At 40.5% G+C, this 19283-nt stretch overlaps 1 protein-coding gene across 1 annotated transcript in view; it reads left to right on the top strand.

Annotated features, from left to right (window-relative positions):
* Positions 1-4484: 4484 nt before the first annotated feature.
* Positions 4485-19283, top strand: part of LOC121152599 (potassium channel subfamily U member 1-like) — a 35235-nt gene continuing 20436 nt past the window's right edge. The window contains 4 exon segments of the mRNA XM_040974716.1: positions 4485-4513; positions 12931-13027; positions 16119-16343; positions 16719-16914. Coding sequence (XP_040830650.1) covers positions 4485-4513; positions 12931-13027; positions 16119-16343; positions 16719-16914 — 547 coding nt within the window.

Here is a 19283-nt window from a genome sequence, read left to right on the forward strand (position 1 = left end):
AGCCTTTGGTCCTGTGCACAAAATGATGCCTGATCACTCCTTGTTCAGTGCATGCAAAGCTCACTGTTCTTCCTCCAGTCCCATAGCCTTTGCCCCACTACACAAAATGACACCCAATGTGGCACTGGTGGAGTTCTGGATCTGCTGGTTGTTAGATCTGGGAGCCACATGGACCCACTTTGTGTTGAACCTGCAGGATGCAAAGTTGGCACTGCGTTCCTTGTGTGATCAGTGTAATCTGCTGAGCTAGAAATAAGCCTGTTCTTGGCTGTCTCTCCAGTCCCACAAGTTTTGCCCCACTACACAAAACAGTGCCAGATACAGCACTGTTGTGGGTCTGTACAGTAATATTTGCCCTGTGCCTGCACAGCCTATTGGAGTCCACTGCTTCATCTCTGCTTGTGGCTGGGTCAAACAAATTAGAAAATTTGGCGATTCCCTAACTGTTTTCATATCCTGAGCCCCTGGTGAAGCTCCCTACCCCAACCACACACACACAATTGGCTGTCTCCAGAGCTCCAGCTGCCAGTGGACCTTGGGTTGTCACTTGCCAGCTGCTGCTGGGTCATCTGGTCACTGCAATACTGCTCTACTGTCTCCATCACTCCACTGTGCCTAAAGGTATCTAGGCACCCCTCCACCATCACCCCTTCCTCCAACCTTTCCTGCAATCTGCCCTCTGTGCTTCACCCCAGCCAATGATTCTTCATCAGCTCTAACCCACCTGCCCCATACACCAGCATCCTGCTTTCCCACTTCCATTGTGTCTGATAATAGGTCAGCTCTATGTCATATTGAGAACCTTGTGTACATGGTGAGTCACTTCACTTGTTGCTTTCAAGACTCTGTATCTTTGGATTAAACCAACTTCATTACAATATGTCCAGGAAGGTGGATATCAATATTTCACTTGTGATCAGTGCAATTCCTGGCTGCGTAAGGTTAGTGTGTATTCATCTAATTTAAGGAAACTTCAGATAATTATTTTCTACAATGTTGTTTCTACTCATTTTTCTTTTTCCTTTTTTGGGGGCTTTCATTAGATATGTTGGTTCATTTGACAATATCCCAGTTATCCAAGAGATCTGTTAGATTCTGTTCTTATTTAATCTTTCTTTTGTCTCTCAGATTGGATACTTTTCATTCACTTACCTTTCACTTTGTTGACACTTTCTTTTACATGGATTAATCTCATCTTGAGTTGCTGCACTCTTTTCTATTTTAATTATCATACTGTTCACAGACACTCCATAATGTATAACAGGCACTTCATAACATATAACAGACACTCCATAACATAGTTTCCGTTTTGGTAGATAACACTCTTATAATCCTTTCAGTTTTCCCTTTTATTTTCTCAACATGATTTCCTTTAGATCTGTGAGCACACTTCAAATAACTGACTTAGAATCTGTCACCAGATCCCCCTTCTCACATGCAGATTGGGTATATTCCTAGGAGGAGTAACCATATATTACAGTAGCATAATCTACAATACCGAAGACATGGAAACAACCAATGAACCCACAATCAATGTGAATCAGAGTGCTTATGATCTACATCAAAAAATTGTAAAACCCAATATACCTTTAAAACACTATGCTACTTGGAAATGGGGTGGGAGGGCAGAGAAATCTTCCATCTCCTTAGAATGTGTGAGGAAGACGTGAAGTATCGCCTGTCAGGAACATAAAAGGTAACTTATAGACAACAGATTCAAATCAGCATTAGACAACAGTAAAACTACAAAGACATACAGAGGGAATCAAGATCAATCCTGACAACCTAGTAAGAGGAGGTCATATACACAGAGCAAGGGGGGAATGCCAGAGTGGAGCAGGGGGACAGGAGGAAGCTTGTATCCCAACCCTGCACCAAGAACTATATCCCAACTGCCAAAGAGACTACGGGGAATTGGAGTGCCTTCAGAGGCTGAGAACTCTGAGGTCATCCACTGCCATTTGGATCTACCACACGGGATGGAAGAAGACCAAATCCTTCCTTTAAATGATCCAAGGTCATCAGAACAACAGCCAGGAACCCTGAGCGGTCTGCAGAAACAGAATAATAAACTTCCTTCGGGACTAGGGGGAGGAGTTTTCTCTGGTCCTTGCTTAGTTCCAACTTTGGATCCACACCCTCTCTTGCAATGACCATCAGGATTGCTTCACAGCTCCACCATAAACACACACACACACACACACACACACACACACACACACACACACACAAATTAGACTAGTCAGAGTCAGATAGAGAATAAAAAGGAAAGCTTGGAACCAGACAGGAAATGGTCAGCGTGGACTCACACATACCTTACCAGGTAGGACACAAAGATTAGTTACTCCTCACTAAGGTATTAAAGATTTCTCTGCACACCCCTCCTAAAATTGTTCTGCACCTCACCTGTTGTTAAGAGTTATAACCCAGTTTAGACTATCCTAAATTCTGCCAAGTTCAGCAAAATTAATGCTTCAACACAATGAACTGCTAAATACTAAAGTGAAAATATACATGAGACAGCTGAATAGTAATCTATAGCCATTTTAAGGCGTATAAAAGCCAGTAGTATATAAACTAAAATTGAAATGTCAATGAAGTAGTCACAGGGTGTGGTTAAGAAACTGCGTGGTTTTTTTTTTTTAGCATATTGGTTACTCAATACCATGTCAATTAATTCCATAATGTTGTAAATTGTCGTTGATGTTATGTTGTGGCTTTAAATTGATCGGGATGATATTCTGCCAGCTCTGCCTTCAGACCAGAGATGGTCTCCCCAAGAAACTGTTGAATTTATCTGGACAATAAGAAGCTGGACTCTATGCTTGGTACATGCTTGCAATGAAAGAATCTTGACTGAATCTGAAATGTAATTCAGCAACAAGGTGGAGGAATCCACCATGGGGGGAGGGTACGGGGAGGGTTTGGGGGAATCCCAGAGCCTATGAAACTGTGTCATATATATATATATATGTCATATATATATATGTCATGCAGAGAATTACATTCTGCTCTAAAGTGCATGCATTACACACAAATGAACATGTTCTCTCTAGTCCTGAGAATATACAGTATTTTTCAAACTACTGATTTGTTGATGAGCTAGATATGGTACTAGTGCAAATTAATCCATCATTCATATTTTCTGTTTTAATTATCATGCTGTTATACTGAAATTGTTTGCTTTACTTTATTAAATACTTCTTGGGTTACTGCTGGCTAGTTTGGAGAGCCACCCCCTCCAATTCTCTGACATTTTATCAATTTATTTTTATTTGTAAAAAAAATTATTTATTTGAAAGGTAACTTTTTTTTAAAGATTTATTTTTATTATTTTTTTATTGGAAAGGCGGATATACAGAGAGGAGGGACAGAGAGGAAGATCTTCCGTCCAATGATTCACTCCCCAAGTGAGCGCAATGGCTGATGCTAGGCCGATCCGAAGCCAGGAGCCTCTTCCAGGTCTCCCACGCAGGTGCAGGGTCCCAAAGCTTTGGGCCCTCCTGGACTGCTTTCCCTGGCCACAGGCAGGGAGCTGGAAGGGAAGTGGAGCTGCTGGGATTAGAACCAGCGCCCATATGGGATCCCGGGCGTGCAAGGCGAGGACTTTAACCACTTGCGCCACCGCGCCGGGTCCTGAAAAGTAACTTTACAGAGAAAATGAGAGAGAGAGAGAGAGAGCAATCTTTCATCTGTTGGTTCACTCCCCAAATAGCTACAATAGCCATAGCTGTGCCTATCTGCAGCTAGGAGCCAGCAACCTCCCCTAGGTCTCCCACATGGGTGTTATCATGCTGTTATTACTGAAATTGTTTGCTTTACTTTATTAAATACTCCTTGGGTTACTGCTGGTTAGTTTGGAGAGCTCCACCCTCCCCCCCACACACAATTCTCTGACATTTTACCAATTTACTTTTATTTGTAAAAATATTAACTTATTTATTTAAAAGGTAACTTTACAGAGAAAATGAGAGAGAAAAAAATGAGAGAGAGCAATCTTTCATCTGTTGGTTCACTCCCCAAATAGCTACAATAGCCATAGCTGTGCCTATCTGCAGCTAGGAGCCAGCAACCTCACCTGGGTCTCCCACATAGGTGCAGGGACCCAAGAACCTGAGCCATCCTCTGCAGCTTTCCCAGGCCATAAGCAGTGAGCTGGATTGAAAGTGTAGCAGCTGGGCCTTGAACCAGGAACTATATGGGGTACTGGTGCACTGGCAAAAGATTAGCCTAACATGGCTCCCAACTTGCTCTTTTGTATGCAAAATATTTCTACTCCATTTTTTTCTTCTTAGTAACTATCATTTTTTTTAATAACTGCAGAATACAAACTTATTGGCTAACACCCTTTGTGAAGGGTCATCAGGTCAACTAACTGAGTTTGTAATGATATTGCAGGTACAATAAAAGCAATTAAAAGCAACATAAAAGAAAATCCCTCAGCTTCAGCAGCACAGAATCATATAATAGTGAGGCCATTAAGCATGGACAGCTGGAGCAGCCTGGCCAGCAGGTAAGAACCTGAAAGAACTTTGATCCCTAAGGTATCCTTAGACTCTCTTGCAAATAAAACACATACCAGAACAGTTTTGTTTTTATCAGCTCCTATACTAACCAATGGGACTGCTCCTCAGCACAATGAATTCATATCTACTTTCCCCCATATTGTTAAGCCAAGCAAATATAGCTTCTTTCATCATTGATCACATTATCTATACTCATAACAATCAAATGCTATACACCCATTCTCTTATATAACCTTTTAGGTCCTACAGAAATATTGCTGGGGCTAAGTTTAGCTTCTCCTAAATGTGTCTTTTCCATTCCCTTTTACAAATGAATTGGTGAAGAAATGGTCTTAGTGTTTGCATCTGCAGAACACTACCAATGCGTTGCTCCCCTTCCACCTTTTTTTTTTCTCCCTCAGCTCCTTAATACATTTAAACCCCTATCAAGTCTTTAGATGGAGGATAAATGGTTTACTTGATTTTAAATAATGAATCCAGAAGTTCTGTCATTTTGAACTTTAAGGGAAAAAACTGTGTGTGTATTGAAAACATTCCAGTTTGGCAGATACAATAAACTAAGAAGATCTGCAGTGATTGAGGATAGTGATTGTGTAAGTAAGCATTATATTACCAGTAGAGCATAACCATGATGCTCTAGCATTATATAATGCATTGCATACTTTGTAGAAGCCTTTATGTAATGCCGGAATGAGATTAAGTATTTAAGGCATTTTGATGTACAGCCATTATAGAAGACAGTATGAAGCTTTCTAAAACATTGAAAATAACACACACATGATGTAGCAATCTCATTTCTGGGTATTTATGCAAAGGTAGTGAAATCAGAATCTCAAATTTTACTGTGCTCTTATGTCCCATAATCAACCTCAGTGTCAGATAAAGATGAGTGATTAAGCAAATGGCACACACACAGAGTCATATACACTCACATTCTCACACTGGACTAATATTCATTCTTTTAAAAGAAGGAAATGCTGCCATTGCAACAACACAGATGGACCTGGAGGACACTGCACTGAAGTAATCCAGATACAGAAAAACATATTACATGATCTCACTCATGTGTGAAAATTCTGAGAGCACTCACAGGATCGGAGAGTAGAATGATGGCTGGCTGAGGTTGTGTGGTGGAAGAAAGAGGGTGATGTTATCAAAAGGGTGCAAAAAATACAGTGTGTAAAATCCTGCTATCAGTAAGCACTGGCTAAATGTTTCTTATTGTTGTAATTATCAAGCCTCATGTCCAGGAAAGTATATGAAAATGGGCTAAGTAAATACATATCAGTCCATGGTACTTGATCTTGCTTTTTATATAGCTTAACTCCCTTCAAATATGAAGAATCATGCTTCCATTTAACTGAAGATTCTGGGTTTACATGTCTGGTTGATGGAGGTTCTCCCATAACTTCCAAACAAAGCATGGCAGATTATCAAGTGTTTGAGCCACCACTTGGTACATGAACTTTGTAACATGGGGGTAATTAATTTCTGCCTTTCCAGGGTTTTATGAAACATGGTGATAGAGTTGTGATTATTTCTGGGAGAGGGTGAAGAACTGTATGAGAAAAAAGGCACTAACCAATTTCTGGAACTCTAATTTTTCTTCACTATTTCTAACAACCAAAAGCTATACACTAGAATTAGGAGTGCAAATTATTTTTATTTTGGTTTGCCTTTGAAAATCATTGGAAAATTAGTTTTCATGGGGTGATTGTTGTGTACTAATTAGGCATTGTGAGGTACTTTTGTGGACATTAGAAACTGTGTTGCCAACCCTCACACAATAGTTCAGTAAACAAGGTAAATCCAGAAAAGCAGAAAATACAGAGGCCAGCTGAAGCAGCATTCTTTCAACAGGTACAGGGATAGTTCTAAAAGAAAGTTGGAGAAGGAATAGGTCAGCAAGAACTAGGTAAACTGTGACACGGACAACATGGCACCTTCTCTGGCCAGCCTGAGGGGCAATGTCATGAAAAACAATATTTCACGTTTCTCAGGAAAACATACTTCTGAGTATTAGCATTGGGCATGTGTATGTCTCTGTACGTTATGCTTATGTTCATGCAAAGTTGTCACAAGAACATCATTCAGATTCAGAAATGGTCTTGAGGCTATGAAGCCAGCATATGCAATAGCCTATAAAATGCTCCAATCACATTTGTGCTTTCTTATGTACTTGTCCACATTGTTTCCTCTCTGGTAGCAAAAGCTTAGCAAGCCATAGATCACCAAAAGTCCCAGGAAATTCTGAAATGAAATTCTCAGCATTGCTTTACTGGCTTTTTACTTTAGCCCAGCTGCAAACACAAAATATCACTGTGATTTGTCTCGTTGTTCATGATAAAGGAGGAAATGGGCTTCATGTAGGATTGGTGCAGGCAGTCTGGTCCACCTGTACACCTCCTCCATCAGTCATGCATTTAGTTAAAGAATCCCCCAAATCGCTTTAAAAGCCCTAGAAAGGGTCAAGCACATTATAGGAACCCGGCCAGATCATTTCTGCAATTGAGGATCAATTCAATTTCACTTCTTAATTCAGTAACAAGATGTGTTGTTCTTGAATTGACCCACACAACTCGGAAGGACGACTAAAGCCACACTGTTGATCCTCTCACATGCAGCTACCATGTTTTGGCGATTTTGCCTTCTACCACTTTAGTTGAAGTCAATCAGGGCTCAAAAATATTCAGTAGAAAATTCCAGAAAGAAAAAAATTCATATGATTTTGAAGTCATCTTAATATATTATTGTAGTAGTTCTATTTTGTTGTTATGATTGTTAACCTCTAAGGTGGCGTGAGTTTTAAGTTGGACTTTATCATGGGTATTTATATATAGCTTACACTGCCATTTGGTGTTTGTAAAGTGTTGGGAGATGTGGGAAAGAGCACTTCAAAATACATCTTCATGCTGAACAGATCGACAGAGGAAATTGCTCTCAACAGATATGCAGCTTACCCTGAGCCCCAAACTTTCCCGCCCAGGACACAGATACTGGCTTTTATTAATGGTGTCAACTGTTCTGGGTTATGTCTCATTTGTTCTCACATTGTAGAAAATCCCCAATACAAGATTCATAAGATATGAAGGGATTTAAATGATGGTCCCTGTGGGGAATGAGTGAGAAAGAGGGAAATTATCTTTTTTATCTTTCTCCTTGATCTTCCATCTTCTAATGATTTCAGCTCCGAGAAACCCACACGCATGTTTTCCCAGAAACTCTTCTGCACAAAAGCTGTCAGTTTGTACTTACCAGACACAAAGCAAAGCTTTACAGAGACACGTTCCTCTGTGAGCTCAGCCTTGGGTTTATATAATGGAAACACCATCCAGTTGCTGCTTTCACCTGTGCTGGACCACTCTGATCTTGGCTCACACTTTTCAGCAACGAAGAGGGACGGAGGAGTGATAGGTCTTTGTGGAGACTTTATAAACAGAAAATGCGAACATGGATTTGATAGAATCCCTCTGTAATGCTGCTTTAAAGGCAAACAAAGTGCTATCCATAGCAGATGAGGTTTGCCTTAGAACATAGTTTACACTTTCCTACATGAACTCAGATAAGATTACATTGACTCAAATGATAACCTGAATTTAGATCCACCTTTAGTTTAAGACAGCGTTTGCAAATGGAACTGTCATACCATCCTTTGCTATTCAACGTGATCTCTGCTGTCAATAGTTTACAGTGGTTCATGGTCTATTGAAGACTTTGTGTATGCAGAAAATCAGAACATGCCAGGATCCACCGGGAAGGGTAGAAAATAAAACTCACCAGAAGCCCAGTTACACTCATGCATTCAATGCTTTGGGGCCATGTAATTGTGCTCCTACCACTGAAAATGGCCAAAGATCATTCATAAACACGGGAGGTACAGAAGGCTATCTGGGCAGAGGGTTTCAAGTGTTCTCTCTCTCACATGCATTCTTCCTCCTGCCTTGCCAGCTTTTCCAATGGGCAGGAGAAGCATTTCTCTTGTAGCATTGAAGTGACCAATTTAAGTCTTGCGAGTGTTATATCCCAGGAAACCCCAGTCACAAGCAAAGTGGAGCAGTGGATCACATTTCAATGGCCAAGAGCACATTTTTTTTTTTAATTTTTGTCTTTCCAAATATGTTCTACAGGTTTTTCCAGATGACAGTCTGGCTATTGGCCACATCTGACTTAGCTTCAAATCATACAGTAAGGAATTAAAATATGTTTGCTTTCATGCAAAATAAATTTAGAGATTTAGGAGCCAGTGTTGTGACCTGGCCAATTAAGCCATCCCTGCAATGCCAGCATCCCATGTGGTAGCAGTTCATGTCCTGATTGCACCAGTTCTGACACAGCTCACTGATAAAGTGCTTGGGAAAGCAGCAGATGATGGCTTAAGCCATGTACACATGTGGGAGACACTGAATAGCCTGCTGTTTCCTGGCTCCCAGCTGGCCCAGCCCTGGATGTGGTAGTGATTTAGCCATTTAGGGAATGGTGCTCTCTCTCTCTCTCTCTCTCTCTCTCTCTCTCTCTCTCTCTCTCTCTCTCTCTCTGTATCTCTGTATGTATGTATATATATACAGAGAGAGAGAGAGAGATACCCTTTAAAGGTTGTCATCTACCTACTTGGGGATGAGGACCCCCGGGTACGCTGTGTTGAAGCAACCTTCTTGATAAGGTACTTGCTCTTTCCATCTGCTCCGCCTTTCTGGATGAAGGAAGAGGGCCAGGATATATATATATTGAGAGAGAGAGAGAGAGAGAGAGAGAGAGACCCTTTAAAAGGAATAAAAAACTTTAAAAAATAAAACCTGGTCATATGAATGATCCTTCAGAAGTTCACAGGAAATGTGTGTTATATATATAAAAAATTACATGTGGATTTCTAAAAGTTTGCCATCAAAATAAATTTATGTTTTCATTTTCCTTTTCCACAAAGTTTTTTTTTTTAAGATTTTTTATTCGAAGGGAACAACCGCAACCAGAGAGAAAAAGCTCTCCAGGTGAGTGTAGTAAGCCAGTGCTGGTCCAGGCTGAAGCATGGGTGGCAGGGGCCCAAGAACTTGGCCCATTCTCTGCTGCTTTCTCAGGTTCATTTGCAAGGGAGCAGGATCAGAAATGGAGCAGCAAGGACAAAAATTGGGATGCCAGTGTCACAGGTGGCAGTTCTACCGGCTACATCATGATGCTGCAACTATCCCCAACTCAAACTTGGTGAAATATCTTCATGCATCATGTCCCATGAGATATCATGATAGATGTGCTCCCATTTTATCCAATAGGGTGAACTCAGCAGGGATGGCTGGCGACGCTGCTGAGTGGCAGCTCAGATGGCAGCTCATGGCACAGGAAATGACCACAAAGATCTCCCCAACCTAGAAAAGGGACTGCACCCTCTTCCTCTGGAGATCCTTCCATGATTGGTCCTGACTATTTCTTGGAGTTCACAAGATCCTCTTTGGCTTGTCAGATGCTGCTTCATTAGGAGAAAAGAAACAATCTAACAGCATTTGCTTTTTGAAACTTTTTCTCTAACAGGTTAAAAAAATGATGTCAAACCAACAAACACAGAAAACTGACATTAGATTAGACTCAGATTCTTCTATTTGACTGGGGTGTGTATGTGCAGGTTTTACAGATGTGTGTGTGTGTGAGAAAAAGAGAGAGGAAAGAAAGAGAGTTAGAAGGGAAGAAATGAAGCAGGATACAGTGGGAAAAAGTGACTACTTAAACTTCCCTTAGAGTCACAAGTTTGGTGATTTCTCTATTTTTTTCCCATATGACTAAAAGCAATGGTCAAAGTCAACAATAAATCAGGTTTTTCAAGACAGACATGTACTGCCTCACGTTTTTGCTATGTACAAAGTTGCCAGACAGAAGATAGTTGTTGCCTGAAAGATACAAAATTCCCAGCACCATCAAAGATTATAGGCTCATGATTTATGGTTGTTTAAACCACCGGATGCGTGGCACAATAATCAGGAAGAATAAGTCATTTCAGTCAAGCTGACATCAAGGCAGATATTGCAATATCTTGCAGTTAGATAAAGGGCAAGAGCTCACTAAATCTACTAAATGTATAGGCAGGCCCTAAGTGCAGAAGAAGATAAAGGATTGCATCATGACCTTGGCTGATCTGAGGAGAAAATTACCTTCTCAGTGTTTCCAAGAACTTTTCCCTGCTTTGTTCCTCTTCCTGTCCCACAAGCTTATGTCTGATACTTGTGTCTCACTTTGAGTAACTTTATTTTGCCTGAAACTATGACTTTATGATAGCAAATTAGAAATGAAGGTGACTGGGGAAAACAAATTTGCTGACCACTTTCTAAGCATGATATCTTCAGATGAAGTGCTAAGTAACAAGGTGTTTTAGCTCCAAGGGGTAAACCCTAATCCTTAAACTTGGATAGCAAAAGGTTGTGCTTCTCCTAGGATGTGAAGCAAAGAGTCACAGGAGAGAGCTCTCACAAGCTGCCCACCGCCAGGGCTGGATTTGGTGACATAGCACAGAATGCCACCAAAAGATGTTTTGGGAACAATGACAGATATTTTTAAATATGTGAATAACGTAAAGAAAGAAATAAGCATAGAGGCAGATAAGTAAAAGCTCTTGTGGCCAGAGGAGCTCCTGGTATGCTGGATTATGTGATTTATTGTCTTTATTGTGAGACTTTTTAGAATCTTTCCTTTGCTAAAGCACAGTGTGAATTTCCAAGAGGGACCATGTCCCCTTGATTTTATTTGACAACAGAAACATTTCATAAGGACTTTTTCTGTTGCTAATATGCCTTGGAAAGTATTTTGGGGGAAGGGTTTTACAGTAGATTTGTGCTATGGAAATCTCTGAGATCTTGGCAGCTCAACATCATGCAGGTTTGTTTCTTGTTTATGCTATATGTGCAGAGCAGGTCAAGTAATCACCCATGCACACAATGACCCGAGCTGTGAGAGAGGCTGAAGCATCATGCAGGGGCCCTTCATCACCTCTGCCAGCATTGGAATTTCATGGAACCAAATCAGTCCAATGGCTCCATCAAACTGTCCATATACAAGAGACTAACTGAAAGGGCTATTGTGAAAATGGCTAGTCTCAACCTCAGCATCGTATTAAGCTGCCAACTCTACAATTTGGTAGTTCTTTGATTTGTAGCACTGACAGTGTCTGGCAGAAATAAATGCTCACCGGATTTGTCTATTGCTTCCCATGCTCCCCAGCCCTCATAAAGTTAGCAGAAGCCATATGACTAGTTCTGCCCAATGAGATGTATGCTGCAATGCTACCAGTCACTTTGTGCCAGTAGTGATTAGAAGTGTGAGCTTGATTCTCCAGTGGCTCTCTAATCCCCTGGCTGCTGATGGAGAGAAGGTAATTTCCCTTCCTCTGGCCCAGGTGATAGATGTAACAAGGATTTGAATAGCTGTATGCGGTTGATGCCTATTTAACTGAGTAAAATAAAAGGGAAATTTAAAAATATATGGGAAGGATAACTTATTTTGAAGCAAAGAAATGTGGAAATCTATGCACAGATGTTTTCATGATATGCATGGACTCTTTGAAGGTTGTTGAATACAGTGTGGGTTGGGAGCACATGATGCTATGTTAGATATCCTGGGATTCTGAGGCTCTTCTCCCGCCTGAGTCTAGAATTCCCCGGATGTACCTCTGACATCTCTAACCCTGAACTTTCTGTGACTCCAGAGGGATAATTCAGTTTCCCCCCAAATTCAAATGTGTATGCCCTAGCATTTGTATCGCTTTTTGAGATGTCATCTAATGATTTGATTAAAATTATTGCAGAGCAGCATTGTGCCTAGCAGCAGTGTGTGATGGTCATGTGGACAATTTTTGTCAGGACCTAGGTCAGGATGGAGCCAGGTCCAAGCTCCAGTGAGGAGGCTAGTGACAGAAACTGTCAGGAGGGCAAAATGCATTTGGTATGTAAGGGGGTTTCAATAGGGACTTAAGGCCAAAGATCTGGAAGAGACTTGGGAATAGAAAATAGGTTAAGGATAGGGAGGTCTCCGGTGATGATTCTGTCACTGCCTGTTCAGTTCTACATGGAAGTGCCACAAACTAGTCATGATTCCCACCATAGAATCATGGCAGCAATGTTAAGAGCAGACATAATGGTTGTCAAAGTACACATTGTGTAAGTTAAAAAGAGGGTTTAGCTTAAAGTACTAAGATGTTCTTTAACCATGGCTGGGTCTGGTCATTCGGCTTCTGTTGCCCTTCATGAAAACTTATTCTGGAGTCTCACAACACAGACATCACTCTCCTTACGTTTTGTTTATTTGTTTGTTTGTTTGTTTGTTTTGTTTCTTCCTTGGGCCAAGGCTCTGATGATGAGGTTGACATCCTGGCATTGTTATGTGGAGCCCCAAATGTTCTCACATGAATTCTGGCCTTCTCTCTGCCTAGGACTTATCTCAGTGATGTGGAGAGAGAAAATGAGCAGCTGGACAGCAGCGGCATGTTCCACTGGTGCAAAGCAGTCGCTCTGGAAAAGGTGATCTTGGTAGGTCATCTCTCATCAACACTCAGGATAGCACCTAGCATCTCTGGTTAAATGCTCTCTTATGGCCATCTGTCATTTCTCTGTCACCTGCGAATTTGATAGGACAAATTCATACCTCCCTTGGTACATAAGTGGTATGCAACATATGTGGTACTCAACAAACTCTGGGTTTAATGCAATTAGATATCCTCATCTGTTTATTTCTCCTTTTTACATGTCAGCTGAATCAGTTACAGAGTCATGCTCTCCTGAAATTTGCTAGTGAATCTGACAAACTTGAAAGCACACAAGAAATGCGCAGCTTTCAAGGACTGAATAGTCTTTGCTCTATTTTAAAGTAAATGCACATTTCTCTAATTTATTGGTTTGAATTTTTTGGACTTCTTTTCATAGTTAAACTTGGCTTTTCCTTAATGCTGTATTTATAGTTAATACTTTAACCAAGAAAGTGTTTCTTAATTGCTTCGCTTTTCAGGCCCATACAATCTTGATACGGCCTATCTCTGTCTAAAAGAGGTGAACTCACTCAGCTTACGGGAATAGCGACAGCTGGGATTTCCAAAGCCTGCTCACCTAATCTAGGCTCTGACGCCATTTTTCTGAAACCCCATATATGCTTTTTCCCAGATTTAAAAACTTAAGTATAATCTTGGGTGTTTACTTCACAAGAAATATTTAGTAAATCCAACTAATAGTAATGACCCATTCCATGTTGTGTGAGTGACAATTCATTTTCTCATCTTTGGCTAATTTCAGATAATGGCAATAATTAGCAATAAATCATCCTCATCATTTCTCCTTCCAAAATCAGTTTAGTTCATTTTTTCCTGTCACACACACACACACATACTCCTTGTGAATCATGGTCTGTGTCCTTGTGTCTTAACAGAATGTGATCCAGTTCCTTTCTTTTTTTTTTTTTTTTTGACATGACAATCACTCATTTGATCAGAAGCAGATAGTATCAACAGAGCTGTAGCATCAACAGAAAAACTAAGGGCTATAGAAACTCATCATTTTTCTCAGCATATTAGCAGCAATGTTCTATGGTAAAGTACACAGAATCAATATCCATTAAGAAGGCCAAACACAATTTCAGTGGAAGGCAAAGCTTCAGAAAGTTTGGGAGGTTGGTTGCAGACTGAGGTCCCAAGAGGTTAACACATGGAAAGAGCAGACCTTGTATTAGTGCATATTGACTAGGCACACAGATCTCTATGACAGCTATTCCCCTTATTAAATTTGATGTGAATTAGTTCAGGATGGCAGCTGACTGGTAAAGTTAAGCAATGGCTTCTTGCTTTAGAAAAACTAAGACTTCGAAACTTTCATCCTTATGGGAGGAATGTCTATATTGCAAAGTACAGGGAGTCTTTGAGCTGGATATTTTTCTGCAGGAAAGTCAACTGGAAATGGTTGATCTGGGGTACTTTTGCACACATAGCACATCATTCTCTTATAAAAGGCACCATCTTTTAAAATTGTGACATAGTTTTGTGCGAAATTGCCTCCTGAGCTGTGCCCATCAGCACACTCCACTGTAGATCTTGTTTTTAATTGTTTATCTCCACTCAGAAGAACAGTTGGTGGATTTCAAACACTGCATTAAATACCATTAGAGGCTTCATTATTCATGTAAAGCCTAATCAGAATAGCTAGAAAGAATTATTTAATAGATTTGGTTAAGATTCTACCACTGTATAGGAAGGGTCTCTAGACAGGTATCTTTATTTCCCTTCACAGGGAGATTCAATAGTTTAATAAGAGTTCCTTGTAAACACTAATTTGATCCACTTTAATGTTTGAAATGTCACACGTTACTTACTTATCCTGAAAGATGTTGACAATTGCAATCAGGAAAACCTACATGGGGATCGACAAGGGAAACATCATAGATCCATGGGAAATATTCTAAAATTTTATGTACCTGGAAAGGCATAAGATGCACTTACATGAAATTTAAATCCATTTCATTTCTCCTGTGTAAGCTTCCAGGTCCTTTGAAGAGCTAGAAATTCAGTGAGATTTACACTGAATTAAGTTAATTCATGTGTTGAGCATGGTATTCCTTTGATTTTTGTGGTGGTATGTCTCAAAATTTCCAGGGTATGCTAAAACACACAGCAGCACAAGTTCCCTAAATAAAATGGCACAGTAGTAACTAACTCACACAAGCTTGGATACTTAGTATCATTTCTAGATTACTTATAAATACCCATTACTTATAAATCACTTATAAATACTACAATGTAAGCTCCATGGAAATAGGTATTAACTGTATTAGGGAATAATGACAAGGAAAAAGAAGTCCGTATGTGTTGAGAACAGACCCATTTTAGTTTTCTTTGGTTTATAATCTTGTGTTCGTTCAATCTGTCAATGTACATACCCAAAATGTGAAGAGTGGCCTATACAATGTTTTCAGCTTATGAGTTCATTTTCACCGATGGGAGGGGTGTTTTACCATTTAAAAATAACTACTTGGTGATAAGAAAGGTTAGGCATTTTGTTCAGTCGTAAGGGAAGGGTAGTTTAAGAATACAAGATGAAATTCCACCCCCTCCAAGTTGGGTGCTCTCTTTTATTACATCCTGAGGTGAGTGGTCCAATCACTGAAGGAAACCAGACATAGGTTTGCCATAAGTCCCCTACAGAAGTATTTGGGAGACACCTAATTTAAATGTATTGTTTTCAGCTTAAAAGTACAGGGGGCATGTATTAATATGCAATGTTTCACATAAGGCATATTCAAATGTTTAGGATGAAATAGAATTCTCATAGCCATGACATTTTTTTGTGTACTTTGCAAAATGAATTTCCTCAATTGGATCTGTTTAATCAGTTTAGTGTATCAATTTGAATCATGTGAAGCTGCCAGTATCCAATTACTTTTAAGTAAATAAGAAAGAGAAGGAAGGAAGGAAGGAAGGAAGGAAGGAAGAAAGAAAGGAAGGGAGGGAGGGAGAAGGAAAAAAAAGAAGTGAGGAAGAAAGGGAGGCAGAGGTGGAAAGAAAGAGAATATGATATGTGATGGAACAGATTTCAAGGGTAAACACTGAAAGTGATCACATTCTAACATGCTTCTGCTTAGAAACGCTCAGGTAAATCAAAACTCAAGTTTCGGAACCACATCGTCGCATGTGTCTTTGGGGACAATCACTCCACACTGATGGGTCTTCGGAACTTTGTAATGCCCTTGAGAGCAAGCAACTACACTCGGCGGGAGCTGAAGGACATTGTGTTCATCGGGTCTCTGGATTATATGCAGAAAGAATGGAGGTTTCTTCGGAATTTCCCACAGATTTATGTTATGCCTGTAAGTGTACCACACATAATTGTGAATGTTTGTTATAATATAATACATAATACAATAGTACTAGCATTGATATGATAATAGTAATAATAACTTGCCTTTGTGTCATACATGTTGAGTACCAGAAACTGTTCTGAAACTTCTAGAAATCTATCTAGATGGACAAGTGGATAGATACACATTGGCTCTGAGAAACTTACACACAGCTGCTAACAAATGATAGGGAAAACTGTGTCAGATAGCAGCTAAATAAGTTACAAAAACCAAACCAGTGAAGGCTGAAGGGCTTTGCATCAAGCCACCCATCAGTCCCCTGAGCCGGGAAACAAAGTCCACCACCTGACAAACTTGTCCCTACAACCATCTCTCTCTCCTTAGGGATCGGCACTCTACCCTGCAGACCTGCGTGTGGCCAACATAGAGTACTGCTCCATGTGTGCCATCTTATCACCCCCCTCCAGGCCGTCCAGCAGCAAGATTCAGGTAGACACAGAGGCAATCATGGCTACCTTGAACATCGGATCCCTGCGCGTCAGCACCAGTGCCCACACCACGACAGGTCAGAGCAGCACTTGTGGCAGGAAGATGCTAGGAAACATGGAATAGGCAAGGAGGAAAACTTGTCTCTAATGAGCTTGAAACACAGGGGAGAAAGAGGTTGAACAATCAAGATCTTTTCCCTGAAAAGGATTTCCTTTAAGACCCTGCCCACCTCTTGCAATTCTGTAGCAGGATTGTAATACTACATCGCCCTATAATTTAGTACTAAGAGGAAAAACCATAAGGAGTTATATGCAGTATTGTTTTCCTACTTTAGAAAGAAAGTTCACAGAGTTGTAACAACTATTATTTCTGTGGTTATTTGAATATCGGTGAGCAGAGCAATTGTTGTGTTCATTATAAATCAGTTCTCATTGGATCTTACAGATATATAAGTTATAAATTTTGATTCCACGAAAGCATGGGACTACAGTTGTTGAACAAAAACTGCTACAAGATTAGGCACACCCTCACCAGGCAATCAAACCTGACTCAGTATCCAGGGTATCAGGGTGTCATAGCCTTTGCAAAGCAGCTCTTTGTGGCTAACAAAGTGCTGCACAAAAGCAAACTAAAACAAAGCAAACAAACAAACAAAAAAAACAAAAACATCAGAGGCTCCCAAAACATGCTGTTGCATTCTGCCACACAAAGCCTTAGTTCAGCTACTTGGGTCACTGTTCATATTTGTATATGATTTACGAGTGTTTATGTGCATGTTGTGACTCTCCATAATGGGACAAAGAAGAAGTATCTACTGTAAGGGGAAAAAATTATCCATGTACAGATGAAAATTTGCACACAAAAGTCCAGGATGAACTGACAACACTGTAAACCATTTGGTTAATGATGAGTGTGAGTAGAGGGCTTCCCACTATGATTCGTTTTGAAACCTCACCTCCTATATCAGCTAGAAAGACATAAACCCATGATTCTAACTCTGATTTCCTTTATACCTAGCAATTTTCAACATGCCTTCCTCTAACAGATACAGATTGCTTTTGTAATCCATGTCAGGTACTCCGGCACAGGCCAGAAGAAGCAAGAATAAATGATGGGCTTGGTTGAAGAAGAGATGTGATGGTGGGGATGGTGGCGCGAGGAGAGGATTGCGAAAGAGGAACAGAAAGGAATGTGATGTTGTAGTATTTGAGTGGTAGTACAGTCTGAAGAGGTGCTTTTCCCAAAGATGAAAAGAACAGATGAAGGAGCATTGTACAGCATAGGCAGGCTTTGTGACACTTCCTTGAGGTGGGGATTTTCCTTTCTGTGTAGAAATAATACAGGTCTGTAGAGGCTTCAATGACCCATCTAGCAAAAATCGTCAAGTCTGTTTACCTAATATAAAGCCACGGCCAGACTGTGAGCCTATTTCAAGGAGACATGAAAAGCACATGCATTTTTCCAGTTACAATTGCTGATGAAGGAATCTAGCTAGAGTTTGTTAGCACACAATCTCATTCTCTAGAGAAATGTGTCTGGCCCCCTTGCCCTTCTTCCTGTTTCATGTCTACATTCCTCTTCTATCCCAGCTTCAAGATAGAAATGTGAATACTTTCAAGAATTTGAAGTATAACAGGTGGGATTCTCCCAGGAGGTAGAAAACATCTTTGATAGTGTGCTTCAGAAGATGCTGGTTGATGCACAGTTTTCATTCCCTCTCTGTAGCTCTGTGGTTCTCATCCAGGTGTGATTTTGTCACCTAATGTCTTTTGATCATTCTTTTAGCTATCACAATTGAAGAATTGATAGCTTATCTAGCAGGGAGACGTCTGAGATGCTGATAAACCTCTTATACTGCCAAAGACAACTCCACATGGTACAAAAGTGGGATGTGGTGTTCAGTTTAGTAAGAATCCAGTACTCCACTTTGTACTCTCCAGGCTTCATCCCTGGCTCCTGCTGCAATTGCTAGCTTCACACCAATGCAAACTGCATTACTCAAGTGTAGTTGGATCCCTCTTACCTCCATTGGAGAATTAATTGAATTCCCATGCCAACCCTGGCTATTGTAGGCTTCTAGGAAGTGAATCCATGGATAAGAGCAGCAAACCCTTTCTCTCAAAAAGGAAAGGCATGTCAACAGTGTCAGAGACTTTGCCATTGGATATCTGGTGACAACTCTAAGATCAGTGGGCTTTTCCCACATCTTCACAACCATTAAAAACTTACAAAGCCAAGCCCGAGCTGCCAAGACTTCCACACAGATTTGCCAGGGGAGCTTAAGGATTGAGGGACAGCAGAATCCAGAGGATCAGTAAGAACATCAGGCCTCCTGGACATGTCCCCGGAAAACATCAGGTTTTCCACTAGTGCTCTCATTACTGCCCTGTCATGTCACCCAGAGAACAGGTTGGCAAACCTCGATACAAAACTGAATAATCCGTGGCATAATCTGTACAT

This window comes from Ochotona curzoniae, unplaced genomic scaffold (assembly GCF_017591425.1).
Source record: "Ochotona curzoniae isolate NIBS_2020 unplaced genomic scaffold, NIBS_Ocur_1.0 contig_2508, whole genome shotgun sequence".
NCBI lineage: Eukaryota > Metazoa > Chordata > Mammalia > Lagomorpha > Ochotonidae > Ochotona > Ochotona curzoniae.